At 44.5% G+C, this 23,485-nt stretch overlaps 3 protein-coding genes across 5 annotated transcripts; 1 reads left to right on the forward strand and 2 right to left on the reverse strand.

Annotated features, from left to right (window-relative positions):
- Positions 1 to 1,857: 1,857 nt before the first annotated feature.
- On the reverse strand, positions 1,858 to 14,211 carry LOC112222032 (DNA replication licensing factor mcm2-like). The gene is made up of 16 exons (XM_024384576.2): positions 14,081 to 14,211; positions 12,239 to 12,429; positions 11,467 to 11,630; positions 10,724 to 10,851; positions 10,493 to 10,631; positions 10,071 to 10,290; positions 9,243 to 9,450; positions 8,935 to 9,069; positions 7,926 to 8,117; positions 6,971 to 7,064; positions 6,100 to 6,350; positions 4,605 to 4,844; positions 4,170 to 4,412; positions 3,469 to 3,651; positions 2,840 to 2,995; positions 1,858 to 2,526 (listed from the first exon to the last, which is right to left on the reverse strand). The coding sequence occupies exons 1-16, from the start codon at positions 14,084 to 14,086 to the stop codon at positions 2,416 to 2,418; spliced, it is 2,661 nt and encodes an 886-aa protein (XP_024240344.2). The 5' UTR covers positions 14,087 to 14,211; the 3' UTR covers positions 1,858 to 2,415.
- Positions 14,212 to 14,500: 289 nt separating this feature from the next.
- On the reverse strand, positions 14,501 to 16,905 carry LOC112221994 (mitochondrial potassium channel). 3 transcript variants are annotated; one of them, XM_024384502.2, is made up of 4 exons: positions 16,795 to 16,905; positions 16,025 to 16,426; positions 15,660 to 15,824; positions 14,501 to 15,559 (listed from the first exon to the last, which is right to left on the reverse strand). In XM_024384502.2, exons 2-4 carry the CDS (start codon positions 16,364 to 16,366, stop codon positions 14,747 to 14,749), a joined length of 1,320 nt encoding a protein of 439 aa, XP_024240270.1. In that variant the 5' UTR covers positions 16,367 to 16,426; positions 16,795 to 16,905; the 3' UTR covers positions 14,501 to 14,746. The 3 variants fall into 3 exon arrangements, with proteins under 3 accessions (XP_024240270.1, XP_024240279.1, XP_024240289.1); XM_024384511.1 differs by having other exon boundaries at positions 16,791 to 16,870; XM_024384521.2 differs by having other exon boundaries at positions 16,025 to 16,449; positions 16,795 to 16,835.
- LOC112222026 (translation machinery-associated protein 7) lies at positions 16,880 to 18,455 on the forward strand. Its single transcript, XM_024384560.2, has 4 exons — positions 16,880 to 17,010; positions 17,506 to 17,561; positions 17,713 to 17,800; positions 18,240 to 18,455. The coding sequence occupies exons 1-4, from the start codon at positions 16,995 to 16,997 to the stop codon at positions 18,272 to 18,274; spliced, it is 195 nt and encodes a 64-aa protein (XP_024240328.1). The 5' UTR covers positions 16,880 to 16,994; the 3' UTR covers positions 18,275 to 18,455.
- The last annotated feature ends 5,030 nt before the right edge of the window (positions 18,456 to 23,485 follow it).

Genomic DNA, 23,485 nt, shown 5'->3' on the forward strand with positions numbered 1-23,485 from the left:
GTATTTATGCTGCAGTAGTTTATGTGTCGGGGGGCTAGGGTCAGTTTGTTATATCTGGAGTACTTCTCCTGTCCTATTCGGTGTCCTGTGTGAATTTAAGTGTGCGCTCTCTAATTCTCTCTTTCGGAGGACCTGAGCCCTAGGACCATGCCTCAGGACTACCTGACATGATGACTCCTTGCTGTCCCCAGTCCATCTGGCTGTGCTGCTGCTCCAGTTTCAACTGTTCTTCCTTATTATTATTATTATTATTGGACCATGCTGGTCATTTATGAACATTTGAACATCTTGGTCATGTTCTGTTATAATCTCCACCCGGCACAGCCAGAAGAGGACTGGCCACCCCACATAGCCTGGTTCCTCTAGGTTTCTTCCTAGGTTTTGGCCTTTCTAGGGAGTTTTTCCTAGCCACCGTGCTTCTACACCTGCATTGCTTGCTGTTTGGGTTTGTTTTAGGCTGGGTTTCTGTACAGCACTTTGAGATATCAGCTGATGTACGAAGGGCTATATAAATACATTTGATTTGATTTGAAGATAAATTGCTGGTAGTCATACGGAGTTAAGCAAATGTAAATGGAACGTTGTTCTCTTTTTATGCACTTCTCTCTCTCTCTGAGTATTTTGACCTTGAACTTATACATGAGAATAGCATGCTAATCACCTGCTATTCATTCAGGGTGGAGATTTAAGAAATGTAGGTGTCTACAGATAGCACTTCCATGTCCCACGGTTCTGGGTGTTATGGGTGTCTGCTGCACCCTCTGAGAAATGGGACTAGTTCAATAAAATCGTCACGGAACGGAGTGCAGACCAAGCCCTAACAGTTTGAGCCCGAATTGGCTGTCGTCAGTTCTGGTTAGAGCAGGCAACAGAGGATGGTATAGCCTACTAATCAAATTCTATGTACACTAACCTCCCTACATTACCATGGGTTATAAGAACTGAATGTGGCAATTCTCAAATGAATCAAGCCACTATTTTTGATTCAATAAATTGTGTTTGTAAACGCTTTCCAAACCAGATATAATTCAAACATACTTTCCTAACCCCCCAATGAGTAAATAATGAGTCTGAATAATGAGTCTAAATAATGAGTCTGAATAACAGACAAGACGGGGAGTATTTAAAAAAAAAAAAAATCAAATTTTGATGATTAAACAGAGATGAATATGCATATATTTAGATGGATTTCTTTTAAATCGAACCTTATTTTCTGAACCCGTTCTCTCAAATGTATGCTAGTCTGGCAACAAAATTTGCATTAGTAAAGATAAAATGTACTGAACACCCTATTGAAAACACCCAAGAGAAAAATCTGTCGGTAAGAAAGTGGGAGAGTATTCAGCGTAACGCAAAAGCCCCATCACAAGGTAAAGCCAGAATACCAACTACTGAGACATGTAGGAAAGGTCATTTCTTAAAAATTGGAAAGAGGGGCCTTGGTAAATAGTATCCTCTGCGGTTTTAGCATGACAGTCGACCTCAGGCCAGCAAAAAAAAAACGTGCGATTTCCTTATCAGAGATCACGCACCACTACACCTACAGATGTCGATGCCTTACAGTGGGGGCAGGTGACAATCGTCCACAAAGGTCGATTTATGCCCTTTAAGCTTAAAAAGGACCTATATTTATTTGTTTAATTTAACTAGGCAAGTACAAATTCTTATTTTACAATGACGGCCTACCCCCGGCCCAACCCGGACACGCTATGGGACTCCTAATCACAGCTGGTTGTGATACAGCCTGGAATCAAACCAGGGTCTGTAGTGACACCTCTAGCACAGAGATGCAAGGGCCTTAGACGGCTGCACCACTCGGAGATCCATGTCTTCAGTACATTCAGGGTGATGACATGCTTCAACAAATGACATTTATTACCAAAACATTATCCCAGAATTCTAGTCACAGACCAGAACAGGAAGTCATGAAGGTCATCAGAAAGTCATTGGTCCAGAAGAAAATAATATGACATCATATTTCAGTGGCCAGAAGATAATCTGATTTCAGGTCAGATTATCTAATAAAAATAAGACATTAATACTCAGTTACACGTCAAAAAGTCTGTTACAAAAAACACACAAGCTTTGTTCCAAAATGTAAAAGTAGAAAGTAGTTTGGATTGAAGGTATATAGGCTACGTTCACAAAACTTGGTACATTAACAGATACAATTTGTAACATTGATAGCATTCAAATTGGGCCATTTTGTTCCCTATTAGGATTCTTCTGTTAACCAACAACAGGATGACAAACATTTACAACTATTTACACATCCAGACAGGCTGTGTCCCCCCCAGAAAATAAATCACACCCCTATGGGCCCTATTCAAAAGTAGTACACTACATATGGAAAGGGTGAATTTAGAACACAGACAGAGGCTAGTCTTCTTCTTTTTTTTTACCCAGGAAACAGATTTAAAACTGCTGCAGGATCAGCTTCTTCTTCATGTCGTGAGAGAACTTGTTGGATCGGAACGCGTCGCTGTCATAGAACACTGACAGGTTGTGGATGCTGATCTGTCTGGCCTGGGGTAGGAGAGAGCACAAACAACAATTAATAAACTATAGCAGTGTTGACAACAACATATTCTCTCATCCCCCCACCCCACCCCCCCCAGGGGAAGAATAGAAATAGATACAGAGTTGAATCAAGTTGACATTATTGAGATTATGCCAAAGGTTAGCATCTCGCTAGACAACAGACGAGGGAGAGGAGACGAAACCATCAGACTATTGAGATGGCACCATGATTAGCAGCTTGGTATAATAGTACATTACCGAGGAAGACATTTTACATAATTCGTTAAGACAACACCATGACTAACTAACAGCTCATTACCTTGTCCACCAGGTCTTTCTCTGGGATCTCGATGGTGTCCTGCTGTGCTCCGTACCGGTTCCTCTGATACGCCACCTGCTCTGACACCAGCTGCTTCAGGATGAACAGCAGCAACTCGTTGTTGTCTCGTCTGAACGCCAGGTAGCGGGCAAACGTCTAGAGAAGAAGAAGAAGAGTAAACAGCAGCCAGTTGTCCTGTATGAAAACCAGTAAACGAGGGAGGAAGACAGGTTGATTTCAGGATGTCACTAGAGGAAGTGACTAGCAAGCCTCCTCCAAGGACTGGTTTCCCAGACACCAATTCATATCCATTGAAAGTGAACTTTTGTCGAGGACCCGAGGCCCCTAAGGTCGAGGACCCGAGGCCCCTAAGGTCGAGGACCCGAGGCCCCTAAGGTCGAGGACCCGAGGCCCCTAAGGTCGAGGACCCGAGGCCCCTAAAGTCGAGGACCCGAGGCCCCTAAAGTCGAGGACCCGAGGCCCCTAAGGTCGAGGACCCGAGGCCCCTAAGGTCGAGGACCCGAGGCCCCTAAGGTCGAGGACCCGAGGCCCCTAAGGTCGAGGACCCGAGGCCCCTAAGGTCGAGGACCCGAGGCCCCTAAGGTCGAGGAGTCCGTTCCTGTGCTTACCTTCCTCATGCTCCTCATGACGCTGAACTTCTGAGTGTCGATGAAGCTCTCCAGCATGACTCTGATGGCCATGTTGACGTCGTCCTCCACTACGTAGTCTCGGAGGTGCATCCTGGCGTGGGCCTCCGCCATACGGATCATAGACTCGATGTGACGCACCGTGATGGGGATACTGCCTGTCGCCTAGAGAGGAAGACATAGATCTATTACTGATAACAAACCCATGATGAGACACTCGATGTGACGGGGAGCCTGTCTGTCTCCTACTCAGCAATAATATGGATTTAATAACACACAAGACAGTACACTAACAGGGATGTGATCAGAACCAAATAAAATCAGCTGCCTAGAGAAGACATCCAGCTGTGACTCACTATTGATCCAACAGCAGGATGCTGACACTCCCTTTACAGCAGACAAAGCGATTGATTATTATTGATTCCAGGGTTAAGATCCATTCTTAAAATTCTTTTTTTTTTTAAAAGACATTCCAATTCGCATTACGGTTGTTCAGGTCTGTCGCATGAGTGTCATTAATCCTGTCTCTAGGCTCTGGGATCAAAACTCACCCGGCTAACAGGATTGTAGTACGCAGGATTCAAACCCCGATTCACACAGCTTTTTTCATGTTTGTTCGGAATAGCCAATAGCTAACAAGACTTTTTGTAATTGTGGCAATACTAGACTAGTCACAGACTCACCATGGACTCTTTGCGCAGGTCGCTGTAGATACGAGCCACTTTATCCTGGTCCATCTGGTTGAGTTTGGGCCGGACCCTTTCCTTGGAGTACATTATGTATTTTCTCAGCAGCTCCTGGGGGATAGGAGGCACGTCTGTGGTGTTGGGCAGAACCACTTCCTCCAAGCCAGCCATGCCAGCTTCCTTGTTGCTGGGGTGATGCTTAATGTGGCTGCCCACCACAAAACGAGCCAGCATCTCATCCTGTTGTAGTAAAAAGGAGAGAGAGCGAGAGAGGTTAAGGTCTGATGAGAGTTGTCAAGTTTTCAGGGTTTTTGTAGAGTATCAATTAAGCAACAGTAGTTATATTACAATCCAGTTTGTACCAATATTACAAAATATGAAAAATGTATGAAGGAAGTTAGCATTCGGACGCTAGTTGATATGCAGCTTTACCTGCACTGGATCCACAGTATCTCTGACCACACACAGGATGTCAAAACGAGACACGATAGGCTCGGTCAGATCCACGTTCTCAGAGAAGGTCAGAGACGGGTCGTAGCGACCACCGATAGGGTTGGCAGCAGCGATGATAGTACAGCGTGCCTGGAGCGAGGTGACGATGCCAGCCTTGGAGATGGAGATGCTCTGTTGTTCCATGGCCTCATGGATACTGGTCCTGTCTGCATCGTTCATCTGGACAGGGAAGATTTTTGTTAAGCCTCATACCGTTACCCACATCTCGAGTGGGGCCAAGAGTTAGACCTGGTCACATCACATGTTCAGGGAAATCTCATGGTCCCCCCCTGACCAGTCCTGACCAGAAGACCCCCCCCCCCGCCTGACCAGAAGACACCCCCCCCCCCCGTCCTGACCAGAAGACACCACCACCAGAAGACACCACCACCCCCCCGTCCTGACCAGAAGACACCACCACCCCCCGTGACCAGAAGACACCACCACCCCCCCCTGCCTGACCAGAAGACACCACCACCCCCCGACCAGAAGACACCACCACCCCCCGCCCACCACCACCCCCCGTGACCAGAAGACACCACCACCCCCCGACCAGAAGACACCACCACCCCCCGACCAGAAGACACCACCACCCCCACCACCCCCCTGACCAGAAGACACCACCACCCCCCTGACCAGAAGACCCACCACCCCCCGTGACCAGAAGACACCACCCCCCCCGCCCTGACCAGAAGACACCACCACCCCCCCTGACCAGAAGACCCTGACCAGAAGACACCACCACCCCCCCGACCAGAAGACACCACCACCCCCCGTCCTGACCAGAAGACACCACCACCCCCCCCCTGACCAGAAGACACCACCACCCCCGTCCTGACCAGAAGACACCACCACCCCCCTGACCAGAAGACCCACCCCCCCCCCGTCCTGACCAGAAGACACCACCACCAGAAGACCCCCCTGACCAGTCCTGACCAGAAGACACCAGAAGACCACCCCCCCCCTGTCCTGACCAGAAGACACCACCAGAAGACCACCAGAAGACACCCCCCCCCCGTCCTGACCAGAAGACACCACCACCAGAAGACCCCCCCCCATCCTGACCAGAAGACACCACCCCCCATCCTGACCAGAAGACACCACCCCTGAAGAAGACACCACCCCCCATCCTGACCAGAAGACACCACCCCCCATCCTGACCAGAAGACACCACCCCCCCATCCTGACCAGAAGACACCACCCCCCATCCTGACCAGAAGACACCACCCCCCATCCTGACCAGAAGACACCACCCCCCCTGACCATCCTGACCAGAAGAGACCACCCCCCCCCATCCTGACCAGAAGAGACCACCCCCATCCTGACCAGAAGAGACCACCCCCCATCCCCATCCTGACCAGAAGAGACCCTCCCCACCCTACTCATGAGAAATGTGAATATCACAAGCAGATGGGTATAAAAAGAACCCCCTCACCTTATCAAACTCATCGATGAGACAGACCCCTCTGTCTGCTAACACCAGGGCTCCAGCCTCCAGGGTCCACTCCCTGGTGACCGGGTGTCTCTGTACGTAGGCGGTCAGGCCCACAGCGGAGGCTCCCTGGCCTGTGGTGAACACCGCTCTGCTGGCCACCTTCTCAACATACTTCAAGAACTGGGACTTAGCCGTACCGGGGTCACCGCACAGGAGCACGTTGAGGTCACCACGAACCTTGTGTTTCCCACCTAGAAGAGAGAGCAGATGGTTTTAAATAGTGTTGTGTATTTATATTTTTTTACTCCTTTTTTCCCACCATTCATGATATCCAATTGGTAGTAGTTAGTCTGATCGCTGCAACTCCCGTACGGGAGAGGCGAAGGTCGAGAGCCATGCGTCCTCCGAAACACAACCAAGCCGCACTGCTTCTTAACACAGCGCGCATCCAACCCGGAAGCCAGCCACACCAATGTGTCGGAGGAAACGCCGTGCACCTGGCGACCTGGTCAGCGCGCACTGCGCCTGTTCCGCCACAGGAGTCGCTGGCGCGATGAGACAAGGATATCCCCACCGACCAAACCGTCCCTAACCCGGAAGACACTGGGCCAAATGTACCTCCCGGTCGCGACAGAGCCTGGGCTCTAACCCAGCGCCTTAGATCACTTCGCCACCCGAGAGGCGTGTGTTATATTTCCTAGTCAGGTTGTGTGATCAAAACTCTGCTCCCAAATCCCCCATTCCCTTCCCCTGAAGTGTACACTTGTGCACTCCCCCTACAGGGAATGTTAAAGCATAGGAGTGGAACACACTTCAGGGAAAAGGGTGTAGAATTGGGACGTGGGAATAGCCTCGTCTATTGTCCACAAACCTGGATTCTTGGGCTCTCCACCAAACAGAGCCAGAGCCAGGCCTCTCTTGATGTCCTCGTGGCCGTAGATGGAGGGGCCGATACTGGCAAAGATCTGCGGAGAGACAGGAGACAGACCAGGGGATAAATAGGGTATATTAAATGATACGAGGAACGACAACACGACTAGATAAGGAGTTCTTAAAAGCCCTTCTAGCTACGGGTATTGACAACCAACATTTACACAATGAGCTTCTCCGGTACTTTAGTTGACCTTCTAGCCAATAGTTCTGAAAGTAGCACCCACGAGCCAAAACTGGTCTCCGAAAATTGCATCTGTCACGTATATGAGCACTAAAGTATGTGGACACCCCTGCAAATTAGTGGATTCGGCCACAACCACTGCCGACCGGTTTATACAATCTCCATAGACAAGCAGTAGAATAGACTTACTGAAAAGCTCAGTGACGTGGCACCGTCATAGGATGCCACCTTTCCAACACGTCGGTTCGTCAAATTTCTGTCCTGCTAGAGCTGTGGAAACGTTTAGGAGCAACAACGGCTCAGCCACGAAGTGGTAGGCCACACAAGCTCACAGAACAGGACTGCCCGAGTGCTGAAAAGCGTAGTCCGTCCTCGGTTACAACTCTCACTACTGCCTTCCAAACAGCTTCTGGAAGCAACGTCAGCAAAGGAACTGTTCGTTAGGAGCTTCATGAAATGGGTTTCCGTGGCCGAGCAGCCGCACACAAGCCTAAGATCACCATGCCCAATGCCAAGCATCATCTAGAGTGGTGTAAAGCTCACCGCCATTGGACTCTGGAGCAGTGGAAACGTGTTCTCTGGAGTGATGAAGCACGCTTCACCACATCACACCAGCAAGGTGCGGCTGAAATTGCCGAATCCACAAATTTGAAGGGGTGTCCACATACGCACAAAAATATCTCTCTCACTCAGCAGGGTACTCCTAACTCACCCTCTCCCCGATGCGCTCGTCCTTAGACAGCGCCACGATGGCCTTGACGTCCTCGTCAGTGAGCTCAGCCACGGCCACTTTGTTGTCTCTCAGAGCGATGTGATTGGCCATGATGACCGTAGCGAACACTGGGAAGCCGTTGGCCATGTTCAGAGAGCCGTCGTAGTTGTTGTTGTAGATGCCCGTCAGTTCCTGCGGGGGGGAAAAAGTTAGAATATTACTTTTGGGAAAATATTATTTTTAAAAATGAAAAAGGTATCGCTCTGAGCCCCAAATATGAAGAGTTGCTTTGGTATTTTTACTCGTATGAATAAACACATGATTGTTCAAAATGGGGTCAAACAACATGGTACATCTACCTCTGAAACCATACGTTATAATGGAGTCCTCAGATCCCCGTACATCTACCTATGAAACCATACGTTATAATGGAGTCCTCAGATCCCCGTACATCTACCTATGAAACCATACGTTATAATGGAGTCCTCAGGTACATCTACCTATGAAACCATACGTTATAATGGAGTCCTCAGGTCCCCGTAGATCTACCTATGAAACCATAAGTTATAATGGAGTCCTCAGGTCCCTGTACCATCTACCTATGAAACCATACGTTATAATGGAGTCCTCAGGTACATCTACCTCTGAAACCATACGTTATAATGGAGTCCTCAGGTACATCTACCTATGAAACCATATGTTATAATGGAGTCCTCAGGTCCCCGTACATCTACCTATGAAACCATACGTTATAATGGAGTCCTCAGGTACATCTACCTATGAAACCATACGTTATAATGGAGTCCTCAGGTCCCTGTACCATCTACCTATGAAACCATATGTTATAATGGAGTCCTCAGGTACATCTACCTATGAAACCATACGTTATAATGGAGTCCTCAGGTACATCTACCTATGAAACCATACGTTATAATGGAGTCCTCAGGTCCCTGTACATCAACCAACTACCAAAAAAAAAAAACATAGTTCTGTTAGAAGTCAGACTCACTATTTCGTCTCCAGGTTTGCATTGGTCCACCAGGTCAGCCAACAGGATGGCATCTTTGGAGCGTGGGAGGCGGCCAGCGGCGATCTTCCCAGGGCTCTCCTGAATGGTGATTCGCTGGTAGTTCTGGTACACAGTCTGTGGAAGAAGTGTTATTATTCCACTTTTTTCCCTTCTGATTGGTCGACTGGCACTCGGCTTCACTTCCTCGTTCTAATCTCATTCGATTCTCCATTGGTTCACTCACCTAGATTCTGTATTGCTATTGGTCCACTACCTTAGAGCATATCTATTTGTTCGGCTAGACTCACCAACTCCATGTTGATGTCAAAAGGGCCGAAGGACTGGCACTCAGGGCAAGACCCTGGCTTCACTTCCTGGTTCTGGGACTGGAAGAAAGGCCCCAGGATGAAGTTACACTTGTTACAGTTGTATTTGACCATTCCCAGCTGAGGTAGAACACCTGTACAGCAGGTCACCACTCCACTGGTACGGATCAACTGGTTCAGGTGGAGTTGTCTAGGGAGGACAAGAGGGAAAATAACAAAGGATAATGTATTGGAAAGAGGCAAATCAATTATATTAGTCCTATAGAGGGTGTGGTGTAAGAGGCCCCACAGAGTATCACCCTGTGCACGGGAATTCACATTGTTCTAATATTCTACCTCAAATCACATTTATAAAGATATTTTTACATCCGCGGATATCTCAAAGTGCTATACAGAAACCCTAGCCTAAAACCCCAAACAGCAAGCAATGCAGGCGTAGAAGCACGGTGGCTAGGAAAAACTCCCTAGAAAGGCCAAAACCCAGGAAGAAACCTAGAGAGGAACCAGGCTATGTGGGGTGGCCAGTTCTCTTCTGGCTGTGCCGGGTAGAGAGGAACCAGGCTATGTGGGGTAGCCAGTTCTCTTCTGGCTGTGCCAGGTGGAGATTATAACAGTACATCGCCAATAAGGCCAGATGGCTCTTTCAAGGATGATCGAACTTTCATAGATGACCAGCAGGGTCAAATAATAGCTCTGTAACAAATGTAGACGAGATTAGCCTCGGTCTTTGTTGTTGAAAAAGTTGTTGCGCCCCCCCCTCACTTATGCCTACTTTGTGTCACTGAGTCTACTTTTAAAATCAGTATTTACCTGAGGGATCTCAGCTCTTCGACAAGGGGCAGGTTGCAGATCCTGACGTGGATCTCGTGAGCGATGCGGTCGTATTTGGGGTACATGGCCAGGACTACTTCCTTGGCTGCCTCGTCAAATATTTTCAGCATCTCAGTAGGCGCCTCCGGCAGGAAGTAGGCCAGGACATGCTCCCTGGCTGCTAGGTCCTCGTAGTTCACCACCAGACTCTCCTTGTTCTCTGGAAGTTTTAAATATATTATCACTGGTTAGTTACATAAATAAAAAATGTATTTTTCCCCCCAGCATTTCAGTAGGTGCCTCAGGCAGGAAGTAGACCAGGACATCCTCCTTGGCTGCTATGTCCTGATAGCTCACCAGTCCTTGTCCTTGTTCTCTGTGAGAAATTTCAGATAGAATAGTCTAGTACTTGTATTGAATACCTTTACACATGTCGGTGATCTTCTCCTTGAACACGTTGTGGCCGTTCTCATCCACGTGGGTGCGCAGGAAGTTCTTAAAACGGTGGTATATCTCCAGACGAGGAGCGGCCATGACCACCCACTCCCTGACTGAGTGACCCTACAACCAACCAATCACAGGGAAATAAAGACATTTACAAAATCTGAAAAACTAAAACGGATAAAAACTACTTTTTCTTCTTTCTTTCTTACCTTCATGTCCTCCAGGTTCTCAATGCTCTCAATCATCTCCTCATCCTCTCCCTCCACCCCGGACCCATCTGCAGCCCGCTCAGCCAGGCGACGCCTCCGGGCCGGGCGCTCATCCTCATCCTCACTGTCTGTTAGGAAGAAGAGAATTGAGTAGAGTTAATTGACGCGGTAAGCTTAGGATAATTCTCATCCTCACTGTTAGGATGAACAGAAACGTTTGGGAAGAAAGGTGAATGATTAGTGGAAGTCGTAGATACAGCAGGGTTTGGAGTTACAGGGTAGCCTAGTGGTTAGAGCGTTGGACTAGTAACCGAAAGGTTGTAAGTTCAAATCCCCGAGCTGACAAGGTTAAAAATCTGTCGTTCTGCCCCCTGAACAGGTAGTTAACCCACTGTTCCTAGGCCGTCATTGAAAATAAGAATTTGTTCTTAACTGACTTGCCTAGTAAAATAAAGGTTAAATAAAAAAAACACTTCATACATTCCACAACAGCGTAAGAATACGATATAGTATATAGGCCTAATGCAGTATCTTCATAGACAAAGACTACGGGCCAAACTTAAAGGACCGACAGTATATTCGGCTCTCTGGGCCTTTACCATGACATACTCTCTATATATACACACCATAGGACAGCACTCTCTTGAGTTTCCCCCTCTAGAGATATATATAATATCCTAATTTCCTCAGCCTACCCTCCTTGTCCCTGAATCTCAATGTATATAATATATAAACATCCTCACCATAAAGTAGACCTCTCCTCAGCCTGCCTCCCTGCTCCCTGTCTCTTCTCCTCATGGCATCCTCAGCAGCAGCCCTGGCCCCAGGAGACAGCTCCGACAGCTCCTCGTCAAGATCCAGACCCTCCTCCTCATACCTGTCTAGCTCAGGGATGGCTCGGTAGTCCCTGTATTGAGAGGGGGAGAGATGGCATCAGTGTGGTGATAATATAAAAGCAACCAGAACACTATGTAAAGAGCTACATCTTAAGTCAGGATGAGATAAACGACAAGGATCAATTCCACTTTAAATAAAATACATTAATTTAACTAGGCAAGTCAGTTAAGGACAAATTCTTATTTACAATGACGGCCTACCAAAAGGCCTCAAGCGGGGACAGGGGCTGTGATTAAAAATAAATATATATATATATTTAGGACAAAACACAAATCACAACGAGAGACAACAACATAGCAAGGCAGCAACACATGACAACACAGCATCGTAGCAACACCACATGGTAGCAGCACAAAACATGGTACAAACATTATTGGGCACAGACAACAGCACAAAGGGCAAGAAGGTAGAGACAACAATACATCACGCTAAGCAGCCACAACTGTCAGTAAGAGTGTCCATGATTGAATCCCTAAAAGGTATTGAATACTATTTTTATTGCAGCCATGTTACACAGCAGCACAAGGAAGATGAACACACAGTAAGACTGTAACCAAGCTAGTTTACCGGAGTTACGTTGAGTTAGCTAGAATGAAATAAACACCTCCCCTTGCTCACCTCTCCATCGCATCTCCGATCAGTTCCTCCCCATCTCCCTCCTCCTCCTCCCCTGGCAGAGGACCATCACCCAGGAGCCCCTCTGACTCATCCTCGAAGGGGGGCAGGTCTCTCCCCGGGCTGGAGGTCAGGTCTCCCCGTCTGAAACCATGGCTGGGGCTGGTCGCCATGTGAGATGACTCAGATGAATCCTGACAAAGAGGAGAATACCCAGACCCTTGTTAAAAATCGATTAGCTAAACTTTACTAGTTATTTATGTGATGACTTATATCATAACAATGTTATTGTAACAAGATGTAACTACTGTAACGTAGTAAACAAAGAGCTAACGTTAATTAGCTAGCGAACATGAGCTATATAAATGAAACGTTGCATTTTCAAGTTAGTTACCAGGGTCTCTCTAGTTAGCTTGCTAACTATGATGGTGACAATGGAGTGCTCGTACGCCGACTGATGGCTGACAACCTGGCAATCAAACTAGCTAGCTAACTACCAGCTATTGCACAATACAATTCTAAATTAAACGATTTGTATCACTTTTAACATGGCCAATAAAAATGTATAAACCATAACCTTAATAACATTTACATCTAGTTATGAGCGGTCTAAGGCACTGCCATCTCAGTACTAGGGACGTCACTACAGACCCTGGTTAGATGCAACTGTCAGATCAGATTACTACACCTGTACATAGCCCACCTATAATTTAGCCCAAACAACTCTCTCTTTCCCAACTGTATTTAATAAATTTATTTATTTTGCTCCTTTGCACCCCATTATTTTTTATTTCTACTTTGCACATTCTTCCATTGCAAATCTACCATTCCAGTGTTTTACTTGCTATATTGTATTTACTTTGCCACCATGGCCTTTTTTTGCCTTTACCTCCCTTCTCACCTCATTTGCTCACATCGTATATAGACTTGTTTATACTGTATTATTGACTGTATGTTTGTTTTACTCCATGTGTAACTCTGTTTGTTGTATGTGTCGAACTGCTTTGCTTTATCTTGGCCAGGTCGCAATTGTAAATGAGAACTTGTTCTCAACTAGCCTACCTGGTTAAATAAAGGTGTTCTCAACTAGCCTACCTGGTTAAATAAAGGTGTTCTCAACTAGCCTACCTGGTTAAATAAAGGTGTTATCAACTAGCCTACCTGGTTAAATAAAGGTGTTCTCAACTAGCCTACCTGGTTAAATAAAGGTGTTCTCAACTAGCCTACCTGGTTAAATAAAGGTGTTCTCAACTAGCCTACCTGGTTAAATAAAGGTGTTCTCAACTAGCCTACCTGGTTAAATAAAGGTGTTCTCAACTAGCCTACCTGGTTAAATAAAGGTGTTCTCAACTAGCCTACCTGGTTAAATAAAGGTGTTCTCAACTAGCCTACCTGGTTAAATAAAGGTGTTCTCAACTAGCCTACCTGGTTAAATAGAGGTCTTCTCAACTAGCCTACCTGGTTAAATAAAGGTAAAATAAAATAAATAAATAAAAAGATCCCGGGTTGTATCACAACCGGCCGTGACCGTGAGTCCCATATGGCGACGCACAACTGGCATAGCTTCAGCCGGGTGAGGCCGTCATTGTAAATAGGATTTTGTTTTTAACTGACTTGCCTGGTTAAATTGGCAAGTAACATAAACTAGCTAAGATTAGTGGGCATGACAACGTTGCTAGCTAATCTGCTTCCTGACATGTTCTTCTGCTCTTTGCTTTACTAAAGAGCAAAAAGAGAACACGAGCAAAGCTAGCTAACCAATCACAGGAGATAAACAGCCACCTGTGAACTTTTATATTAGCATGCAATGTTAATATAAAACTATTTTCTATAATAATCACTCACCGCCATTGTGTATTGCTGGCTTGTCTCCGCTGCTTCTACCCAAGTGTTTTTTTCTCTGACCACTGACTTTTCGCGCGAAATCTTCACGTGGTATGGAAAGCGCGCGAAACCTCATGAATATGTTATGTTGAAAACCAAACTCAGTATTATGATTGGTCGGCGCTAATTAATGGCTCTGTGATTGGTCAGTCCTATGGAGAACATTTAGGTGCACTCGTTTTGATTCGCCCAGCAAGCCGGAAGATTCGGATTACCGCATGTATAACTTCCGTCATAGGACCAACTGATAAATAAATCGGGCAACGCTGTCACGCTTGAGCACATTTGTGTGTGAAATACACGTTTTATGTTCTTTTTTTCTAGGAGTGACAATTTATTTAGGATTAATTTATATAACAAATCTACATTCAAAACATAAAATATTTGACAACATATTACATTTTAATAGATCAAGTACTGTAATTCAAAATATTTGATAATGTATTGCATTTAAACATAATTATAGTACTCTCATACAGTCATTGATTTCACATCATTACATGGTTCATTTTCCCTGTATAAAAGACATGAATAGCACATCACAATATTAATTTGTAATTATTTCATTGTAAATCAAGATGGACCTGGTTTAGATTAATAACACTCTTTTACAGTACATAATGTTAGTCAAACACCTCTAAAGAAAATATACAGCGCAGGTACAGTGACAGCAAGCGCAACGTAAGCCAGAACAGTGTTGTACATGGTAGTCTGGTTTATCTGAGCCTCAAGTCTTTTCTCCGTCTGGTCAATTCCTTGCATAACACTCTCTGTTTCACATACAAACATCTGTGAATCTTGTTGTCTTATCACGACAGGTGGCTTCTCTTCTCTATGATACGTCTCAATTAAATTCTTCACGTCCTTGAGTTCTGATTCAACCTTCCCAACACCCTGGTCAAGCTGCCCAAGCTGGGGCTGGACTCCTTCTATAAGAACCTGTGCCTTCTGGCTATAGAGCAATATCTCTTTTAGAACTGTCTCAGACGCACTTGGAGAGGGTTGGGGTGGAGGCGGAACCACGATGGGTTCCGGAACCAGAACAGGACCTGCCACTGGCTTCTTCACATCTTTCTCAGCCTGAGCTGCTCTATGCTGTAGTATCGTCCTCAGGGTGTCTATAAGGCCTCTCAGTTCCTCTTGTTGAGACTTATGCATACTGGCCTGGACTTTGATAGCTTCCTGTAGGTTGACTGGTCCTTTCTGGGCCTCTAGTAGTAAAGTCTTCAGCTCCTGTAGGCGTACCCTGTTGATATAGGTAGAACCCATGACCCCTATGAAGGTACCGAGTACAGAGCCTATCACGGACCAGTTCTTGGTGCGCTCCGTCCGCGTCCGTTCTTTCTCGTGGCTCTCACGTACACCCGCTGAGAATAAGGCAAACTTCTCCCTTTCAGCCCCCTCTGCGTTTTCGTAGGCTGTTCGCATGCGACGTTCCTCCTATGGTCAAGACATTGTGAGAATGTTTGCTTCTTTAAATAGAGTGCAACACTACAGATGTGTGTATGTTCCATTTTTATTCTGTGTTGACATTTGTTACCTGCAGCAACTTGTGCTCCAGCGTGGCCAGCTCCAGGTAGTGGGCCTCCTCTCGTGAGACCCGATCCAGTCGATCTCTCACCTCCTTCAGCCGGACCTGTAGGGCCTCCAGGCTGCCATGGGCCTCACGCACCATCCCTCTGGCCACCATGAAGGCCTTTTCTGCCTAAAGTAAAACATGACAACATTTACAAGATCAGGAAAGAGATGCATAATCTGACCAAACTCTGGGTCCCAAGACAAACTAGGGTTTTCTCCTGGTCAGGTCATGGAAAACTCAGTGGAGAGATAGTAAGACAAGATAGATACAGTGAAAAATGCACCAAAACCTCCAGTTCAATACACCTGGCTTGCATATTGTCTTACCTCTGTAACTTTAGACTGGGCATATCTGACTTCATTCAGGCCTACAAACTCCTCGTACCTCTCCCACCAGTAGTTAACTGTGTTTGAGGCAGTGCTCATAGACTTCTGCCCCCATTGCTTCCCCAAGTCAGTCAGATTCTGTATTGTAGCTATGGCATGCTCCTGAATAGGCACAGCAGGTTTATCAACTCGGTCATCTTTTGGCTGTGGTGGTTTCTGTTGTTGTGTGCTGTAGCTCCTGCTGGAATACACAGTCCCTCTGACCGTCCAAGGGATGTGGAAACGGTAGAGACATGAAGTTCCATGGCACCATGGTATGAGCGGTTTCCCTCCGGACCTCATTGAGAAGCCAGTCGGTGATATTCACTATGACACTACAGCAGAAGACATTGGAGCTGCCACCTGTAAAACAGTATAGTCAAACCCTGTACCAAAGTACAGTATATGGGTGGGCTGTTGAGGTTCGATGTATCAATGAATGTTCATCAATACTTTTTTAACACTGCTCATTTGACCTCTACAATGCTGATGTTTATGCAATTCATTGAAAATCTATGGCCATTTTGGATGTTATGCATGATGCAGTGGCTGAGACCCCCAATCAATTACCATAAAGAACGGGCTAGCGAGCACAGCTACCTAGCTAGCTACCAGCTGACAGTTTGCAAACTTGCTTTAAGGCAACCCAAGCCTAAATTAACGTCATGTTATACTCGTAGCTATTCATCTCTCTGATTTTTATTTGTACCTTAAAAAGTATAATCACCTACCGGTTGTCTTCAAGTGTTGATTGTTCGGCAAATTATCAGCTGGCTACAGAACGTGAATGATGCTTTTATGATCAGGCGCATCGCAAACATCCTGCATCCGGTTTAGAGCGGAAGTAAGGTCCTAACGGCGCGGATTAGTAAGCAACTGCTAATACGCTAGCTCAGTTGTTTAATTTAGATTTTTTTGAAAAGTATCAAATATGTCCGGAAGAGAAGGTGAGATACACATTTACATTTTTTTTTACATTAAGCTCGATATTTATTTTCAGAGGAAACGTAATATTGCCTCTACTAGATTGAAGAAAAGTTTCGACTTCGACTGTCCAGACTAGCTAACTAGCAACTCGTGCAATGCATTGCAATGTAGCTAGATACTGTAGCTTGAATAGCTGGGGCCTGTCAAGCCATGCCAAAGCAAAGCAAAGAGATGGCCATGCTACTTAGGCTAGAAAGTTCAATCTATTTACAGGGATGGCATTCGTATGTACCATATATGTTCATATATTGTTGATTGCTCGTACTAACATCTGCTTGCTAATAAATGCATCACAGTTATGCTAGATGGTTAGCTAGCTGTATAATGTGTACATTTCTCCCACATGTCTTAATCAAGTTTAGCTAGTTATACGTAAGCATGCTACCTTCTGGGCTTTGTGTGATGCTCATATGCGGTATTGATTCATATTAATTCAATGTGTTCTTGTCTTACAGGTGGTAAGAAGAAGCCCTTAAAAGCTGCCAAGAAAGCGACTAAGGAGATGGATGATGTGAGTCATTGTGTTGTTGGCACAATGTTGTATGTAGCCTGTATCATTCTGAAGGAACGAATCAGGATCTTTTGAAATTTCGAATACATTCAAATGTGGACCTGTGTTATGTCCATTGTAATCCTGAGCAGATTTGCTTTGTCAAATCCAGGATGAAATGGCCTTCAAACAAAAGCAGAAAGAAGACCAGAAAGCCTTGGAGGCGTTGAAGACGAAAGCAGCAGGAAAAGGACCTTTGAGTAAAGAATAATGTATTTGTTCTTGTTGACAATAAGAATCTAATCAGGATTCTTCGCTTTTTCTGATGAAACTGAACAATACCCCAAAATTAAATCAAAGGGTGGACTTTCAACTTGCCCCAAATCTACCCAACCACCCATTCACGGACTCCAGATATATAGTATTATTTACCCATGCCAAAGTTTAACTGTTTTTATACTGCAGAGGATAACAAAAAAGTATCTCAAGTACTGAGGAGAATAGGCCTATTGATTCTCAACACTAGGTGGCAGTGTTAGCTTTTTTTGGGGGGGGGTATTCTTACCTGATATTCAATGTACTCTGCTTGCCACAGGTGTCTTTGAGGCTATACATTAGTGCCTCACTACATGAGTTTTCTACAAAAAGTTTATATTTTATATTTCAGATGTTTTTCTGAACTTTTCCATTTTGTTTCAGCTGGTGGCGGAATCAAGAAGTCTGGAAAGAAGTGATTTGGCGTTAGAAGATCATGCACTCATTTGCTGAATCACAGCTCCCCACCCCCATATTTTTCTTTCTTGTTTGGGTCCATTGAAGAATGGGTAAAATACATGAAATGACCCTTTTTAAAAATAATTTCCAGTGTGTTCTTGTAAAGGAAAAAGTTGTGTACTATTAAAGTCTTGTAACTACTGTTGTATTTACACTCCTCTGTAATCTTTGAGATTCAGTCAGGAAACACATCAGCAATAGATCAGTAGCTACACTACACATACCAACATGATGTTGTGACGGCCCCGTTATAATGTGTAGCACAAATATAGTGTATTATGGTCAAATGTAATCAGTTTCACTTCTTCCAAGCTTGGCCTCCTGCATCTTTAGCATCTGTGTCAGTAAATTCAGCTTCTCTCGTTGAGGTTCTCTCTTCCGTTCCCTAAATTCTCTTCATACAGTCCAATTTTGTCCATGAACTGTTTCCCAGTTCCAGAAAATTAGTCTTCTTATTTACAATTCATTTTATTGTTCAGATTTTGACACCGGATTTTTGAATGTGTGTGGAGTGATGTGTGTTTAAAAGATGTTGCTTGTTTACCTCATTTAAATGATTTTCCTTAAGAGGAAAGTTTGGGAGATTCAGAATAAAGCGCAATGATGCTGCTTGCTGTATTTAGTTGGTGTCTGTCCTTTCAGCTGTACCTCAACAGGGTAATTAATGGTCATTCACCTTCAGGGGCCTGATAAAGCATGTGGAGATATAAGCCAGAGGGTTCACCTTTTACATGTATTTCTAGCGTAGACAGAGGGTCACTGTAGGCTACTAAAGTGTTAATTTCATATAGTTTATAATAATGTTAATCAAACCATCTGCCAGGATTGAACTTGGCTTGTGTTGTCTAGCGTGTGTACGTCCATCTCCTTTAGAACATACATATATGCCTTTTGAAAGTAGAATAGTTTGGCACGATGGTGTAAAGCATGTAATCTGTGGATCAGAACAAGTCAGCAGTCATATTACACAAGTAAATGTGTTTTATAATACCTTATGACATTTTAACACCCCCCCCCAAAAAAAAAAATGTGCACGTTATCTCCATAGGTGATCGACCATTTTCAGACGTGTTTTTTAAATCAGCGAGCCACCTGTCAAGTGTTCTCGTTGCCTGTGTTCGCTGTGGTATCAGTCATCTTTAATCAGCCAGTGGACATGTCACTGCAGCGGTTTTCGTGTCCTTGTTAGAAACGTAGGACCCGTCTGCGTTAAAAGTCAACAAAGATCATTAAGTTCTGGTACAAGAGACACAACAGATGTATTCACTTGTCATCAGGAATGAGGACAGGGTTTTTATGAGAACAGGTTGTTCATAAATCAATGTTATTCTCACACATAAGAGTTATCTTTAAATCAAGATGTGGCTGGTTTTGTATTTGACTTGTTAAAGGCTCATACTGTAGGTCTACTTTCTAAACCCAAGGGTGGTGTTAAGCTCTGTCAATGGCTTATCTCAGAACTTACATCAGTCTTCCATTTATTTTTCACTTCCATGAAGACATCATTAAGCTCATCCAGCTCCTGTTGAGTCATCAGGCTAGGTGTGCACCGCGATCAGAACCTCTAGCTTTGAGAAACCCAGGAAGAGATGAGAAGTCATTTATTACATCTGTTTATGGACGGACTTTTATTCTCTGCTTTAATTTCCACCTGTCTGTCTGTTTAACATTCACATATGATTTGCTAAATCAAATGGCATGTGAATGGATCACGCTAAATTCCAATGCTCCTGTGCCCCTTACCAATATTGAGACATTTAAAGCGGAAAATGGACAGGTCCCTGGCGAAGGCATCCACATCTTCAGCCTGGTTGTACTCATTGCAAGGCGCCGACCAAGTCCACCAAATCATCCCTTTTCAGCACAAACGACGCAACACATTTAATAGCATTAGTCCTGCATTATATATATATATATTTATCAGATCACAATGTAAAAGATGATGGGCATCAGATAGAGCTTTATGAGGGTAATGTTGTACCTGTACGGAAACACACTGCTCCTTGTATCTGTTTCTTCCCAGACGAGTGCTGATTTTCAGTGTAGTGTTGCTGCTTACTGGACCTATTTGGACAAGAACACAAGATCAAATGACACACTTGTAAATGAATCATTATTATCCTGTAGGGCCAGGAGTTTTCCTGACCTGACAAGGGGGCCTTATTTATATATTTATAGTGTCTCATGGTCTGGAAAAACATCCGGCTACTGACCCTAATATGACCAGGGTTCAGTACTGAACTATACTCTACTGTACTGAACTATACTCTACTGTACTGAACTAAACTCTACTTTCCTATGCTTAACTATACTCTACTGTACTGAACTATACTGAATTAAACTCTACTTTCCTATGCTGAACTATACTCTACTGTACTAAGCTATACTCTACAGTACAGAACTATACTCTATGAACGATACTCTACTGTACTGAACTATACTCTGCTGTTCTACACTATACTTAATTGAACCAAACTCTACTGTACTGAACTATACTGTACTGAACTATACTCTACTTTCCTGTACGGGACTATACTATACTGTACGGAACTATAGTCTACTGTGCCACACTATACTCTACTGACCTATACTCTACTGTACTGTACTGTACTGGACTATACTATACTGTACTGAACTATACTCTACTGTACTGAACTATACTCTACTGAACTATACTCTACTCTACTGTACTGAACTATACTCTACTGAACTCTACTCTACTGTACTGAACTCTACTCTACTGTACTGAACTCTACTCTACTGTACTGAACGATACTCTACTGAACTATACTCTACTGAACTATACTCTACAGTACTGTACTGAACTCTACTCTACTGTACTGAACTCTACTCTACTGAACTGAACTCTACTCTACTGTACTGAACTATACTCCTGTGCTGAACTATACTCTACTGTACTGAACTATACTCCTGTGCTGAACTATACTTTACTGTACTGAACTATACTCCTGTGCTGAACTATACTCTACTGTACTGAACTATACTCTACTGTACTGAACTATACTCCTGTGCTGAACTATACTCTACTGTACTGAACTATACTCTACTGTACTGAACTATACTCCTGTGCTGAACTATACTCACCATCTCAAGCTTTATATTAATAATATGTGTAGAGTAAATTGCCACAGTAGATTATCTCTGGAAAATGAGGACATAACTGATTTCAGTTTTACGGAATGATTGTCAATTCAATCTTACGCCTTGTTCACATGCTGGTTGTAGCTATACGCCTGCTGATTTCAACCAGTTAGCAACTCTGAAATTTCTGAATTCCAACTGGCATGTGAGCAGGACATTAGTCTGGTTTCACTGCTCAAAACGTCTGCCTCCTGTCATTGAAGCCATGGAAGTTCAAGGCCGCACTGCAGTCATTGTTAGCAGAAAACAGGATTCCTCATTATAGTGTATGGAAAAATGTAGATCTTTGTTCTAACCCCCTAAATCAGATCTTAGATAAGCCTCAATGTAAGTGAACTCGGATTTTGTTGTCTAACAACACATTGTGTCAGTACCTGTAGAGGAAGACAAACTGTTCCTTGTAGGTGTCGCGCCCCAGTCTGATACTCTTCACCATGGTGTAAGGATGCTTCTTGTTGGCCCTGCCAAAAGGATATAACACATATTATAAACTGGGTGGTTCAAACCCTGAATGCTGATTGGCCGACGGCCGTGATATATCAGACCGTATATCACTGGTATGACAAAGCATTTATTTTTACTGCTGTAATTAAGTTGGTAACCAGTTTATAATAGCAATAAGGCACCTCGGGGGGTTGTGATATATGGCCAATATACCACGGCTAAGGGCTGTGTCCAGGCACTCTGCATTGCGGAGTAATTGCTTCTAATAAACCAGATATATTGCTTCTAATAAACTAGATGTGTGTGCTTGAACTGATCATTTTAAAATCCCACACAGAAGAAGTTATAAGGATAATTTAGTTGCTAATGGCAGGTTGCAGTACCCCGGTCGGCCTTCAACTTGAGTTACTCAATGAGTGATAGTATTGAAAGACTATAGCCAATACGCATAGGCTGTCACCTAAAATGTGGCATGTAGGCTGATTATTTATTGGTGCTGTTCGGTTATCAAATCAATTTAATTAGCTATTTTGGTGAATGGCATTGGTGCCCTAGCAGAGGGTATTGGTGCCCTAGCAGATGGCATTGGTGCCCTAGCAGATGGTGTTGGTGACCTAGCAGATGGTGTTGGTGCCCTAGCAGATGGTGTTGGTGACCTAGCAGATGGTGTTGGTGCCCTAGCAGATGGTGTTGGTGCCCTAGCAGATGGCATTGGTGCCCTAGCAGATGGTGTTGGTGCCCTAGCAGATTGGGCCCCTCTCAAAAGCCAAATGGTCTTGCAGGCCTGCCACCACCACTCAGATTTACAGTAACTTCTGAGCTACTCATAGACTACCCATGATGACAGATGAGAAATACCTATTCCAGATACATACTGTGGTTTACAGTATTCTGACAGGCTCTGGTTTACAGTTTACAGCCTCTGACAGGCTATCCTGTCAGAGTTGACATCTCTAGATGTCTCTGCTGTGTACTATAGTGTATAAACCGTAAAAGTCAGGAAAGGCCTCAAGCTTTTTTTCCTTCACTAAAATTACAACACACAAACACAAACAAAATAATATTTTTTTAGGCTCTGTTTGCATTTATTGTTCTAAAAAAAAAAATTGCACATGGAAGGCCAATCCTGTTCATGACATGTTGGAAACGTGCCCTGATAATCAGAGGGGCCCAAAAAAATGGGGGGCCTTGTGGTTTAGTTTGTTCTGGTGGTGTAAGTGGCCCCTCTAACACATATAGCCTATAGACTCTGACCTGCTGCAGCATAGGTTTAACTCCGGAACCGTGCTCTTTCAGAAAACTCTCTCCTCTTTATCTGTCTCTCTATCCTGTCTAATAAACATTAACAAAATATGGAAGGAGTGTGTGTGTGTGTGTGTGTGTGTGTGTGGGGGGGGCTCTGGATACACTGGGACCAGATGACAGGTTCCCAACACTATAGGTAACTCTAATTCCAATAATAACATGGTCACTATCTCAGATACGTTTTCGGTGCACTATATAGAACCTGGTCTCTAAGTAACTAAGTAATATGTTTACATATTTCACAACTGAGCGGTTAGGCA

This window comes from Oncorhynchus tshawytscha, linkage group LG02 (assembly GCF_018296145.1).
Source record: "Oncorhynchus tshawytscha isolate Ot180627B linkage group LG02, Otsh_v2.0, whole genome shotgun sequence".
NCBI lineage: Eukaryota > Metazoa > Chordata > Actinopteri > Salmoniformes > Salmonidae > Oncorhynchus > Oncorhynchus tshawytscha.

Excerpts from the sequence above, each read along its gene's own strand:
- LOC112222032 (XM_024384576.2), bottom strand. Across the intron at positions 3,652-4,169 it reads ACCTGCGCAAAGAGTCCATG|GCGACAGGCAGTATCCCCAT; the intron begins GTGAGTCTGTGA and ends CTTCCTCTCTAG. Across the intron at positions 2,527-2,839 it reads AGAAAGACCTGGTGGACAAG|GCCAGACAGATCAGCATCCA; the intron begins GTAATGAGCTGT and ends CTCCTACCCCAG.
- LOC112221994 (XM_024384502.2), bottom strand. The coding sequence starts at position 16,366 with ATGAGGTCCGGAGGGAAACCGCTCATACCATGGTGCCATGGAACTTCA. Across the intron at positions 15,825-16,024 it reads CCCAGTCTAAAGTTACAGAG|GCAGAAAAGGCCTTCATGGT; the intron begins GTAAGACAATAT and ends GTTTTACTTTAG. Across the intron at positions 15,560-15,659 it reads TGGAGCACAAGTTGCTGCAG|GAGGAACGTCGCATGCGAAC; the intron begins GTAACAAATGTC and ends TCTTGACCATAG.
- LOC112222026 (XM_024384560.2), top strand. Across the intron at positions 17,562-17,712 it reads CGACTAAGGAGATGGATGAT|GATGAAATGGCCTTCAAACA; the intron begins GTGAGTCATTGT and ends TGTCAAATCCAG. Across the intron at positions 17,801-18,239 it reads AGCAGGAAAAGGACCTTTGA|CTGGTGGCGGAATCAAGAAG; the intron begins GTAAAGAATAAT and ends ATTTTGTTTCAG.